Source organism: Halichoerus grypus, chromosome 5, assembly GCF_964656455.1.
Source record: "Halichoerus grypus chromosome 5, mHalGry1.hap1.1, whole genome shotgun sequence".
Classification (NCBI taxonomy): domain Eukaryota; kingdom Metazoa; phylum Chordata; class Mammalia; order Carnivora; family Phocidae; genus Halichoerus; species Halichoerus grypus.
The window spans coordinates 147,702,085-147,715,074 of record NC_135716.1 but is presented as its reverse complement, the minus strand read 5'-3'; the positions used below and the strand labels follow the sequence as shown (position 1 = coordinate 147,715,074).

At 35.8% G+C, this 12,990-nt stretch overlaps 1 protein-coding gene across 1 annotated transcript in view; it reads left to right on the top strand.

Moving 5' to 3' along the window:
- The first annotated feature begins 795 nt into the window (after positions 1–795).
- C5H1orf185 (chromosome 5 C1orf185 homolog) overlaps positions 796–12,990 on the top strand; it is a 50,238-nt gene continuing 38,043 nt past the window's right edge. The window contains exon 1 of the mRNA XM_078071779.1: positions 796–961. Within this exon, the coding sequence (XP_077927905.1) occupies positions 796–961 (166 nt within the window). The remainder of the gene's footprint in view (positions 962–12,990) is intronic.

The window sequence follows — 12,990 nt, the reverse complement described above, 5'->3', positions numbered from 1 at the left end:
AGCAAATAACAGATTTGGAATAGTGTTTATTAAAAAAGCAAACAAAAGTAGAGCAGCTTTAGAATTTATTCAAGAAAAGCTAAAATTCCTATTTTCATTTAAATTGGCAATAACTGATCTTTCAGAACATCTTGAAAGACCTTCACTCAGATCTACAAAATAATGTTTCTTTTTTTTTTTTAAGATTTTATTTATTTATTTTTGAGAGAGAGAGAAAGAGAGATCACAAGTAGGCAGAGCAGCAGGCAGAGGGAGAGGGTGAAGCAGGCTTCCCGCTGAGCAAGGAGCCTGGTGAGGGACTTGATCCCAGGACCCCAGGATCATGACCTGAGCCGAAGGCAGATGCTTAACCAACTGAGCCACCAAGTGCCCCAAAATAATAAGTTTCTAAGGCCAAATGGAAGATGTCAGGAAAGAATCAAAAGTCATATATGATGAATTTAAGTTGATAAGTGGCAAAAATGAATCACAAAAGAGACAGTTGTCTAAAGTAAAAAATATTCTGAAAAAGAAGCAAAATGTAAGCCTAGAAATGTGATCTATAGTCATCATCACATTTGAGTTATTAAATCCTATTCAAATGATGCAAATATATCAAAAAGGGTAATCACTACATTTATTGGAAGATTCATGACAGTCTCCTAACAAGTTGAAAGCTAGAAAAACTATAGTTTTCTCATAAATATCTTTTTTTTTTAACTACAGAAATGAAGCATCAGAGGGAAACACAGGAACATTTTTCACAAATGTAGAATTTTCTTCTGGTGGATTTAAAATCGAAAGCCATAGAGTCTTATGCCAGGTAAACAAGATGAGAAAACTAGCAGTTCATTTTACATGCTCTTTAATGAGATGGAAGATTCATCATCAAAATGGGACTTTCTTAAGCCTTCTCCTTCAAGTACCTTAAGTAAAAGAAAGAAGTGCTCCACAGATGATGAAACGGTCATAATAACTGTAGGTAAGCTTTAGATCACAGTGTTTTTCCTCTAATTGAGTATATGTTGGTACTTTTGTTGTGTTATTTATTAATACTCTAAGGTTTTAACAAGTAGTCTATAGGCTCTATATTTGTCCAACAACTTCACAGGCTATACTTTTAACAGTTAAGCAGTTGTACAATTTTTATTATTTAGGCTTATGCATTGCATTGAAATATATCCCAGGTTGTAGAGAAAAGTTTCCGAAGGCGATATTTCTCTGTGTGTAATATAAAAGAACTGTCATCAGGAATATGAACACCTGAGACCACCATACTTATCTTGAGTGAGAAATGAAGGATCAAAGCAGTTTTCCCCACTCCCCAAAACTTCTTTCAGTTTTAGGTGTAATGGTACTGTACATCACAGGGACCTCTTTAAATAAGAGGTTATGCAGAGTGTAAGGGAATCTCATTGTGAGGTTATAACAAGTTTTCTTTCTAGCAACAAATTATTTCTCTTTTGAAAAAAATATTTGAAATAATTTTGAAATGCTTATGACCCTTTCTCTTTCATTACACTTAAGCATAATACAGTTTGCCCCTCAGATAAGCTGACAATGCCCCCTTTACCTCTTTAGTGTACATTTGATAACATGGAAGATTAAAGTAGGTCTGTTTAGTAGGCCAGATGAGTTCCAGGAGAGATTTTCTTTTTTCCCCTGTCACCTACTCTTAAGTTATCTTACACTGATTGGAAAAGGGAATGAAAATGCTCCTCTCTCTTCTGAATAAACATATAAGGAAGCCCAAACAAGGTTCAGTTAGTTCTGTATTCCAGTTTTACAATGATAAAGTCCAATCACACAGAATATACATGTGGGAGATGAAAAGTTGAGCATGGTACCCCTAAATTCAGCTTCCCTTGCACAAAGTATATGCCTGGAGCAGCATTGCTTCTCTTGGACATTCCTTCTACCTTTGAAAAATACCCCGTGAAGACTTTTTTTTTCTGCATCCAAGGAAAGAGGATTACACAGGGCATGTGTACCAGAGGAAAGGAATCATATTCATATTCTTCTTACTAACATAATTTTTAGATATTTTTATGCTAAAAGAGCATCTGTCTCTACTGACCTTGAAATATATTTCAAAGCCTTCTTCTGTTAACTTTGCCTTTGCAGATGCCATGCCCATTGCTTCTTCCTGATTCTTGAAGGTTGTTTTTTTTTTTTTCCCTTGAGTGCAGCAAATAGGGAGTGCAATAAAGGCATTGTGCACCTAGATCTAAAAGAGTTTACAATCTAGATGAAGAGAAAATTTCCCAGCAACAGGAGTTCCTGAATTTCCTTAAAGAAAAGGGGTTTAAGAATTAGCATTCTTGGGGTGCCTGGGTGGCTCAATCAGTTAAGCGTCTGCCTTCAGCTCAGGTCATGATCTAGGGTCCTGAGATCTAGCCCCACGTTGGGCTCCCTGCTCAGGAGTCTGCTTCTCCCTCTCCCTCTGCCCCTCCTCCTCCCCCTGCTCATGCTTGCTCTTGGTCTATCTCTATCTCTATCTCAAATAAATAAATAAAATCTTTCTTTTTTTTTTAAAGAAGAATTAGCATTCTCATTGGACTTGAGGCATTCTCATTGGAAGTGAAGCTTAAAGTATGAAATGGACAGAGGTCATCTGAAATTAAGGATAGTGGTAGATGGGGTTGAAAACTTGAGCAAAATGGAGAAAGATCAGAATATCTTCAGTGGAGAATAAGGGACTAAAAATCTGCATAACTCATTGGATTTAATTTACTTCATTAACAAGTAGGCAAAGCAGAAATCATCAGAGAAATAATTGTTTCTAAAGCCTCTGACTACCCATATAAGCCATTCGATTATAGAACCTCAATCATTTTTATTTATTATTGAGAATAAAAGTTCTCATTCCTCATGGTAGTTATGTTCTATAAAGTTGCTGTGAACATTGAATTAACAAATACTGAACTGTTGCTCCTTCGGAAAAATATAGGGTTATGTTCTGATTACATTTTTGTCAACCAGTCAATACATAGTTTTGTTTTATGTGTGTTTTTACTTAAAGACACCTTATAAGGGATAGTTAGTTGATTCATTAACATTGAACTCAGCCAACAGCAGCACTAAAACTCATAGCTGAATGAGAATTATCTACCACACACATTTATTCTGTAAGGCACATCACAGCCTTCATGCACTCAGGAACACTAGACAGTGTTTTGCATTATGCTTCAGGCTTTGAACAGTGAAATCACCAACAGAAAGTACAAAAATGCAAAAACCATAGCACTACGTAGATCACAAAAAGGATAATTGTCGACAGTATGAGATCTACAATAAGAAGGCAGAATGTTGCTTTGTTTGACCTCAGTTAAAAACATGCACATCGACTAAAATTTTTCACCACTCTGCCCATTCACATGCTTGTAAATAACTTTAAAAGCACTGTGAGTATTGATTTTGGGGTTGCAAATAAATTTCATTGAGCAAATGAATTCACAAATATGGAATCCACAAATAATGAGGATCAACCATAATTACTTTAGCAAGGTTTCAGATCCATCTCTCATTGCAGAATTTAAATTGGTTCTGAAAACAAAAATACCTCTCAGAGATTCTATTTATTTTTTAATATGTAGTCTTTAATTTCATTTTCATTGTGTTCAAATTTTTCCTTTCCATCTCTTCTTTTAAAATATAGTTTAAGTTTTTACTTTTAAAAACTGCTTTATTGAGAAATAATTGAAATACATATTTATGACGCTTTGGACAAAGTATGTATACATGTAGATCACTACAATCAAGATAATGAGTATATTCATTATCCCCAAAAGTTTTTGTATACCCTTTTGTAATCCCTCCTTCCCATCCTTCACTGTTCCCCATCTCTTAGCAACCATTCATCTGCTTTCTGTCACTATAGATTAGTTTGCATTTTCTAGAGTTTTATATAAATGGGATCATATGTATGTAGTCTCTCTCTCTCTTTTTGGCTTCTTTCATTCAGCAGAATTATTTTAAAATTTATCCCTGTTGTGTGTTTCAATAGATTATTTCTTTTTATTGGTCAGAGTATTCCATTGTATGAATATACTACAATTTGTTTATTTATCTGTTGATGGACACTTGAGTTGTTTCCAGTTTGTAGTGGTTTTCTCTTGCTGATTAACAAATTACTACAATCTTAGCTGCTTAGAACAACACCCATGTGTTAGTTTTTAGTTATGTAGAGCAGAAGTCTAGGAACAGTGTGGCCAGATTTCTCTACTTATGGTATTATAAGGCTGAAATCAAGATGTCAGCTGGCCTGCATTCCTTTTTGGTGGTTCTGGTGAAAAAAATCTGCTTCAAAGTTCATTCAGGTTATTAATTGAATTCAATTCCTTCTAGTTGTAGGACTGAGGTCCTCATTTTCTTGCTGGCTTTCAGTTAAGGGCTGCTCTCAGCTGCTAGAGGCTGCCCTCATTTCTTGCTGCATGGCTCCCTCTAGAGAATTTACCACATACAAATTCCCCTGAAGCTTCAAATCTCTGACTTTCCCAGTCTCTGAACTCTAGGCCCAGATTCTTTTTTTCATGTTTTTATTTAAATTTTAGTTAGTTAACATATAGAAAACATATTGTTTTCAGGAGTAGAATTTAGTGATTCATCACTTAAATATAACACCCAGTGCTCATCACAACAAGTGCCCTCCTTAATACCCATCACTCATTTATCCCCTCCCCCCCATCTCCCATCCAGCAACCCTCAGTTAGATTGTTCTCTATAATTAAGAGTCTGTTTCCTGCTTTGCCTCCCTCTCTTTTTTTTCTCCTTTCCCCTATGTCCATCTGTATTGTTTCTTAAATTCCACATAGTTGTGAAATCTTAGGGTATTTGTCTTTCTCTGACTGACTTGTTTTGCTTAGCATAATATACTCTGGCTTTATCCACGTCATTGCAAATGGCAACATTTCATTCTTTTTAATGGCTGAATAATATTCATATATGTATGTGGTTATTATATATACCCCACATGTGCTTTATCTATTCATCAGTCAGTGGACATTTGGGCTCTTTCCATAATTTGGCTATTGTTGATAATGCTGCTATAAACATCAGGGTGCATGTGCCCTTCTGGATCAGTATTTTTGTATCCTTTGGGTAAATACCTAGTAGTGCATTTGTTGGGGCATAGGGTAGTTCTATTTTTAACTTTTTGAGGACCTCTAGGCCCAGATTTAAAGGGCTAATATGATTAGGCCAGGCCCACTCAGATCATCTCTCTATCTTACTCATAAGTTTAAGGCATGGGTCATCTCCTTATCTTAAACTCAATTGACTTGGGACCTTAATAACATCTGCAAAATCCTTTAATAGTAGTATGTAGATTAATGCTTCTTGAATAACTGGGAAAAGGTGCACGTATACCAGGGCTGGGAATCTGGGGCCATCTTAGAATTCTGCCTACCACAGAGTTTTTGGCTAGTACAAATAAAGCTGCTATAAAAATTGTATGAACATATATTTCCTTTTTTATTGGATAAATATGTAGGAATAGAATGGCTTAATCACATGGTAGGTATATGTTTAACATTTCATGAAACTATCCAACTATTTCCAAAGTGATTCTACCATTGTACATTCCCACCAGCAATGTATGAGAATTCCAATTCCTCCCCATCCTTGCCAACCTTTGGTATGGTCAGTCTTTCTAATTTTAGCCATCCTAATGGGTGTGTACTGATATTTCATTATGATTTTAATTTGTCTTTCTCTAATGCCTAATGATATGGAGAATCTTTTCATATGCTTATTTGCCATTATGTATATCTCATTTGGTGAAGGGTCTGTTCATATCATTTGCTCACTTTTAATTGGACTGTTTGTTTTCTTATTGTTGAGTTTGGAGAACTCTGTACATATTCTGGGTATAAGTCCTCAATCAGATATGTGCTTTGCTAAGATTTTCTCCAGTCTGTGGCTTGTCTTTTCATTCTCTTAGTAGCATCTTTTTTTTTTTTAAGATTTTATTTATTTATGTGACAGAAAGATAAAGAGCACAAGTAGGCAGAGCAGCAGGCCGAGGGAGAGGGAGAAGCAGGCTTCCCGCAGAGCAGGGAGCCCGATGTAGGGCTCGATCCCAGGACCCTTTAGTAGTATCTTTTGAAGAGCAAAAGTTTTAATTTAAAAAAAAATTTTCACTTTAAAAATGCTAGTATAATTAAGATATGGTGTTATTTTAGTTTTGGGTGTAAAATGTAGTGACTCAACAACTCTATACATTACTCAGTGCACATCACAATAAATATACTCTTAATCCCCTTCACCTATTTCACCCATCCCCTACCAACCTCCCCTCTGGTAACTAGCAGTTTGTTCTGTATATTTTAGAGGCTGTTTTTTTGTTTGTTTGTTTGTTTGTTTGTCCAGCACAGAGCCCAACGCAGGGCCTACACCCACAACCCTGAGATCAAGACCTAAGCTGAGTCAGATGCTTAACCAAGAGTCAGATGCTTAACCAACTGAGCCACCGGGGCGTGCCTGTTTGTCTCTTTGTTCATTTGTTTTGCCTCTTAAATTCCACATCCGCATTCCACATGAAATCATATGGTATTGGTCTTTCTCTTTTTTTTTTTTTTTTAAAGATTTTATTTATTTATTTGACAGAGAGAGACACAGCGAGAGCGGGAACACAAGCAGGGGGAGTGGGAAAGGGAGACCAGGCTTCCCGTGGAGCAGGGAGCCCGATGTGGGGCTCGATCCCAGAACCCTGGGATCATGACCTGAGCCGAAGGCAGACGCTTAATGACTGAGCCACCTAGGCACCCCGGTATTTGTCTTTTTCTGATTGACTTATTTCACTTAGCATTATACCCTCTAGATCCATCCGCTGTGTTGCAAATGGCAAGATTTCATTCCTTTTTATGGCTGAGTAACATTCCATTGTGTGTGTGTGTGTGTGTGTGTGTGTGTGTGTATCTTACATCTTTTTTTTTAATTTAGCATAATTGATGATGTTACTTTAGTTTCAGGTGTACAACTTCACTAATTTTGACAAGTTTATATGTTATACTGTGTTCACCACAAGTATAGCTATCATCTGTCCCATTACATAGCTATTACAATATCATTGAGTATATTCCTTCTGCTCTGATTTTTATTCCTGTGGCTTACTCATTCCATAACTGGAGGCCTGTATCTACTTTTCCCATTCATCCATTTTACCCAACTTCCCATCCCCCTCCCCTCTGGCAATCATCAGTTTGTTCATTGTATTTGTAGTTCTGATTGGTTTTTGTTTACTCATTTTTTTCAGATTCCATTTATGAGTAGAATCATAGTATTTGTCTTTCTCAGTCTGACTTATTTCATTTAGGACCCTTTAGGTCCATCCATGTTGTCTCAAATGGCATGATCTCATCCTTTTTATGGCTGTGTAATATTCCATTGTATATATACAGCACATTTTACTTATTCATTCATCTACTGATGGACATTTAGGTTGCTTCCATATCTTGGCTATTGTAAGTCATGCTGAAATAAACCTGGGGGTGCATATATCTTCTGGAATTAGTGTTTTCATTTTCCCTGGGTAAATGCCCAAAAGTGGAATTATGGCAATGTATGGTAATTCTATTTGTAATTTTTTGAGGAACCTCCATACTGTTTCCCACAGTGGTTTTACCAATTTATATTCCTACCAACAGTGCACCAGGGTTCCTTTCTCTCCACATCCTTGCCAGCATTTGTTGTTTCTTGTCTTCTTGATTTTAGTGATTCTAACAGGTGTGAGGTGATATCTCATTGTAGTTTTGATATATATTTCCCTGATGATGACTGATGTTGAGCATCTTTTCATGTGTCTGTTGGTATACCACATCTTCATCCATGCATCTATTGATGATCACTTGGGCTGCTTCCATAGTTTGGCTACTGAAACTCATGTTGCAATAAACATAGGGGTTCATGTATCCCTCTTAATTAGTGTTTTTGTATTTTGGGGGTAAATACCCAGTAGTGCAAACACTGGATCAAAGTATAGCTCTATTTTTAACTTTTTGAGGAATTTCCATACTGTTTTCCACAGTGACTACACCATTTGCATTCCCACCAACAGTGCAAGAGGGTTCCTTTCTCTCCACATCCTTGCCAATACTTGTTTCTTGTGTTTTGTGTTTCACCATTCTGACAAGTGTGAGGTGATATCTCATTGTGGTTTTGATTTGCATTTCCCTGATGGCCAGTGGTATTGAGCATCTTTTCACGTGTCTGTTGGCCATTAGGCTGTCTTCTTTGGAGAAATGTCTGGTCATGTCTTCTGCCTATTTTTAATTGGATTATTTGGTTTTAGGGTGTTAAGTTGTTATCAGTTCTTTATATATTTTAGATACTAACCCTTTATCAGATATGTCATTTGCAAATGATCTTCTCTCATTCCATAGGTTGCCATTTAGTTTTGTTGATTATTTCCTTTGCTGTGCAGAAGCTTTTTCTTTTGATGTAGTCCCAATAGCTTATTTTCTCTTTTATTTCCCTTGCCTCAGGAGACATATCTAGAAAAATGTTTCTAGAGCCTATGTCAGAGAAATTACTGCTTGTGCTCTCTAGAATTTTTATGGTTACAGGTCTCACATATTTAATCCATTTTGAATTTATTTTTGTAGATAGCCAAAGAAAGTGGTCCAGCTTTAGTCTTTTGCATGTGGCTGTCCAGTTTTCCCAACATCATTTGTTGAAGAGATTGTTTTTTTCTCATTGTATATTCATTCCTTCTTTTTGAATGTGTCTGTGTTAATGCTAGTACCATACTGTTTAAATCACTACAGCTTTGTAATGTAACTGGAAGTCCACAATTGTGATTCCTCATTTTGCCTTTTTTTTTTTTTTTTCAAAATTGCTCTTGCTATTCGGGGTCTTCTGTGGCTCCATACAAATTTTAGGATTGTTTGTTCTAGCTCTGTGAAAAATGCTGTTGGTATTTTGATAGGGATTGAATTAAATGTGTTCAAGGTATACATCACCCTGATATTTATAGTAGCATTATCTACAATAGCCAAATTATGGAAACAGCCCAAGTGTCCATCAATTGATGAATGGATAAAGAAGAGGTAGTGTGTATGTATATATATATATGTATGTATGTATACACACACACACACATATAAATATATAATGGAATATTATTTAGCCATAAAAAATAATGAAATCTTGTTATTTGTAATGACATGGATGGAACTAGAGAGTGTTATACTAAGTGAAATAAGTCAGAGAAAGATAAATACCATATGAATTCACAAATATGTGGAATTTAAGAAACAAAACAAATGAGCGAAGGGAGAGAGAGAGAGAGACAAACCAAGAAACAGTCTGTTAACTATAGAGAACAACGTGATGGTTACCAGAATGGAAGTGGGTGGGGGGGAGGGTTAAATAGATGATGGAGATTAAGGAGGGCACTTGTGATGAGCACCGGGTGTTGTATGGAAGTGTTGAATCACTATATTGTATACCTGAAACTAATATTATACTGGAATATAAACAAAAACTTAAAAAAAAGAAACTGTCCTATGTTTTTTATCTTTTCTCTTATTGATGTGACATACTACATTGATTGTTTTATCTATATTGAACCACCCTTGCATCCCCAGAGTAAATTCCACTTGATCATCATAAATGATTTTTTTAATGTATTGTTGGATTCGGTTTGCTAATATTTTGCTGAGATTTTTCATCTATGTTCATCAGAGATACTGACCTGTAGTTCTCTTTTTTTTGTGGTGTCTTTATCTGGTGTTGGTATCAGGATAATGCTGGCCTCATAGAAAGAATTTGGAAGTTTTCCTTCCATTTCTATTTTTTGGAATAGTTTGAGAAGAATAGGTTATTAGCTCTTTTTAAATGTTTGGTAGAATTTGCCTGTGAAGCTGCCTGATCCTGGACTTTTATTTTTCAGGAGTTTTTTGATTACTGATTCAGTTTCATTGCTGGTAAGCTGTTCAAATTTTCTATTTCTTCCTACTTTAGTTTTGGTAGGTTATATGTTACTAGGAATTTATCCATTTCGTCTGAGTTGTTCAGTTGGTTGGCATATAGGTTTTCATAATATTCTGTTACAATTGTTTGTTTTTCTGTGGTGTTGGTTGTTATTTCTCCTCTTCATTAGTGATTTTATTTGGGTCCTTTCTCTTTCTCCCTTCCTCCCCCCTTTTTGATAAGTTTGGCTAAAGGTTTATCAATTTTGTTGATCTTTTCAAAGAACCAGTTCCTGTTTTCATTGATCTGTTATTGGGTTTTTTAGTTTCTATATCACTTATTTTTGCTATAATATTATTCTGTCTTTCCTTTTGCTGGGTTTGGGTTTTGTTTGTTCTTTTTCTAACTCCTTTAGACATAAGGTTAGGTTGTTTATTTGAGATTTTTCTTTCCTCTTGAGGTACGCCTGTATTGCTATTAACTTCCCTCTTAGAATTGCTTTTGCTGCATCCCAAACATTTTAGATTATTGTGTTTTCATTTTCATTTGTTTCCATGTAATTTTTATTTCTTCTTTTAGTTTGTGGTTGACCCATTCATTGTTTGGTTGCATGTTATTTAACCACCATGTATTTGTGATCCTTCCAAATTTTTTCGTGGTTAATTTCTAGTTTCATAGCGTTGTGGTCAGAAAAGATGCATGGTATAACTTTGATTTTTTTCAGTTTTGAGACTTATCTTGTGGCCTAATACGTGATCTCTTCTGGAGAATGTTCCATGTGCAGTTGAAAAGTATTCTGCTTTAGAAAAAAAAAGGGGGGGGGGCGCCTGGGTGGCTCAGATGGTTAAGCGTCTGCCTTCGGCTCAGGTCATGATCCCAGGGTCCTGGGATCGAGTCCCGCATCGGGCTCCCTGCTTAGCGGGAAGCCTGCTTCTCCCTCTGCTTCTCTCTCTCTCTCTCTGTGTCTCTCATGAATAAATAAATAAAATCTTGGGGCACCTGGGTGGCTCAGTCGTTAAGCGTCTGCCTTCGGCTCAGGTCACGATCCCAGAGTCCTGGGATCGAGTCCCGCATCGGGCTCCCTGCTCGGCGGGGAGCCTGCTTCTCCCTCTCCCACTCCCCCTGCTTGTGTTCCTCCTCTCGCTATCTGTCAAATAAATAAATATTTAAAAAAAAAAAAAAAAAGTAAATAAAATCTTTAGAAAAAAAAAAAGAAAGAAAAGTATTCTGCTGCTTTAGGATGGAATGTTCTGAATATATCTGTTAACTCCATTTAGTCCAGTGTGTCATTCAAAACCACTCTTTCCTTGTTTATTTTCTCTCCATCAACGTTTATAATCTCTCCATCAATGTAAGTGGGTGTTAAAGTCCCCTGTTATTATTGTATCACTATCAATTATTTTCTTTATTTTGCTATTAACTGTTTTATATATTTGGGTGCTCCCATATTGGATGCATAAAATATTTACAATTGTTATATCTTCTTGATGGATTGTCCTGCTTATTATTATATAGTGTCCTTCTTTGTCTCTTGTTATAGTCTTTGTTTTAAAATCTATTTTGTGGGGCACCTGGGTGGCTCAGTTGGTTAAGTGTCTGCCTTCGGCTCAGCTCATGATCCCAGGGTCCTGGGATCAAGCCCCGCATCGGGCTCCCTGCTCAGCGGGAAGCCTGCTTCTCCCTCTCACGCTCCCCCTGCTTGTGCTTTCTCTCTCACTGTGTCTCTCTATGTCAAATAAATAAATAAAATATTTTTTAAAAAGGTGATAAATTGAACTATTAAAAAAATAAAATAAAGCCTATTTTGTCCAATACAAGTATTGCTACTATGGCTTTCTTTTGACATCCATTTGCATGATGACTCTTTCTCCATCTCCACACTTTCAATCTTCAGGTGTCTTTAGGTCTGAAATAAGTCTCTTATAGGCAGCATATAGATGGGACTTGTTTGTTTTTTTTAATCCACTTTTTCACCCTATGTCTTTTGATTGGAGCAGTTAGTCCATTTACATTCAAAGTAATTATTGATAGATATGTTTTTATTGCCATTTTGTTATTGTTTTATGGTTGTTTCTATAGATTTCCTATATCCTTTCTTCTCCTGCTCTCTTCCATGGTATGTTGGCTTTCTTTAGTGATATAGTTGGATTCCTTTTTCTTTATTTTTTTGCATATCTATTGCTAGATTTTTCCATATGGATTGTTTTGTTTTCTATTTCATTGGTTTTCACTTTAGTTTTTAATATTCTTTTTCTTCTGTTTACTTTGGGCTTAATCTGCTCTACTTTAGTTTTTAAGGTTTTTCACACATTTTTTCCTAATACTGCAGTTCTTTGGTGTAAATTTTCCCCTAAGTTCTGCAAAAATCCTGATAATGTTGTGTTTTCATTTTATTTGGGTTGAGTGTTCTATAAATGTTAATTAGATCATGGTGACACATGGCTCCAAAGTTCCCTGGGGATAATTTCCATCCCAGTCAAACCTAAAAGGAGAAAGAACATGGAGAAAGGTGCTTGAGAGGTTTTTATGACATCACTTCCATTCAAATTCCATTGTTTAGAACTCAGTCATATGGCTTCACCTAATGGTATGGAAAGCTGGGACACGGTAGTCTAGCTTTTTGCCTGGAAAGAAGAGGAAAATGTATTTGGACAAACAACCAGAAATCTCTTTCTATTTTCTGGAAGAGCTTGTATAAGATAAGAAATACTTGAATCATGGGTACACAGTAGAAATTGTAAAGTTATTGGGGCCTGCTGTTTTCTTTGGGGGAAATTTTGTAACTGCTGATTCAGTTTAATGGATACATGTTCATTTAGGTTTTCTCTTACTTCTTGAGTCACTTTTTAGGTACATATAATTTTGTATAAGTTTTAAAATGTATTAGCATAAATTTGTTCAAAGTATTTTCTTATTTTAAACTCTGCTGTAATTGTAATTACGTTCTTTCTTCATTTTAAATATTGTTTACTTATACCTTTCTTTACTTGGTTGTTAATCTAACTAGAGATTTGTCAATCTTACTAGTCTTTACCAAAAATCTTAATTTTTATCCCATTAATTTCTGTTCATTATTTCTTTTCTCTACATTATTTGGGC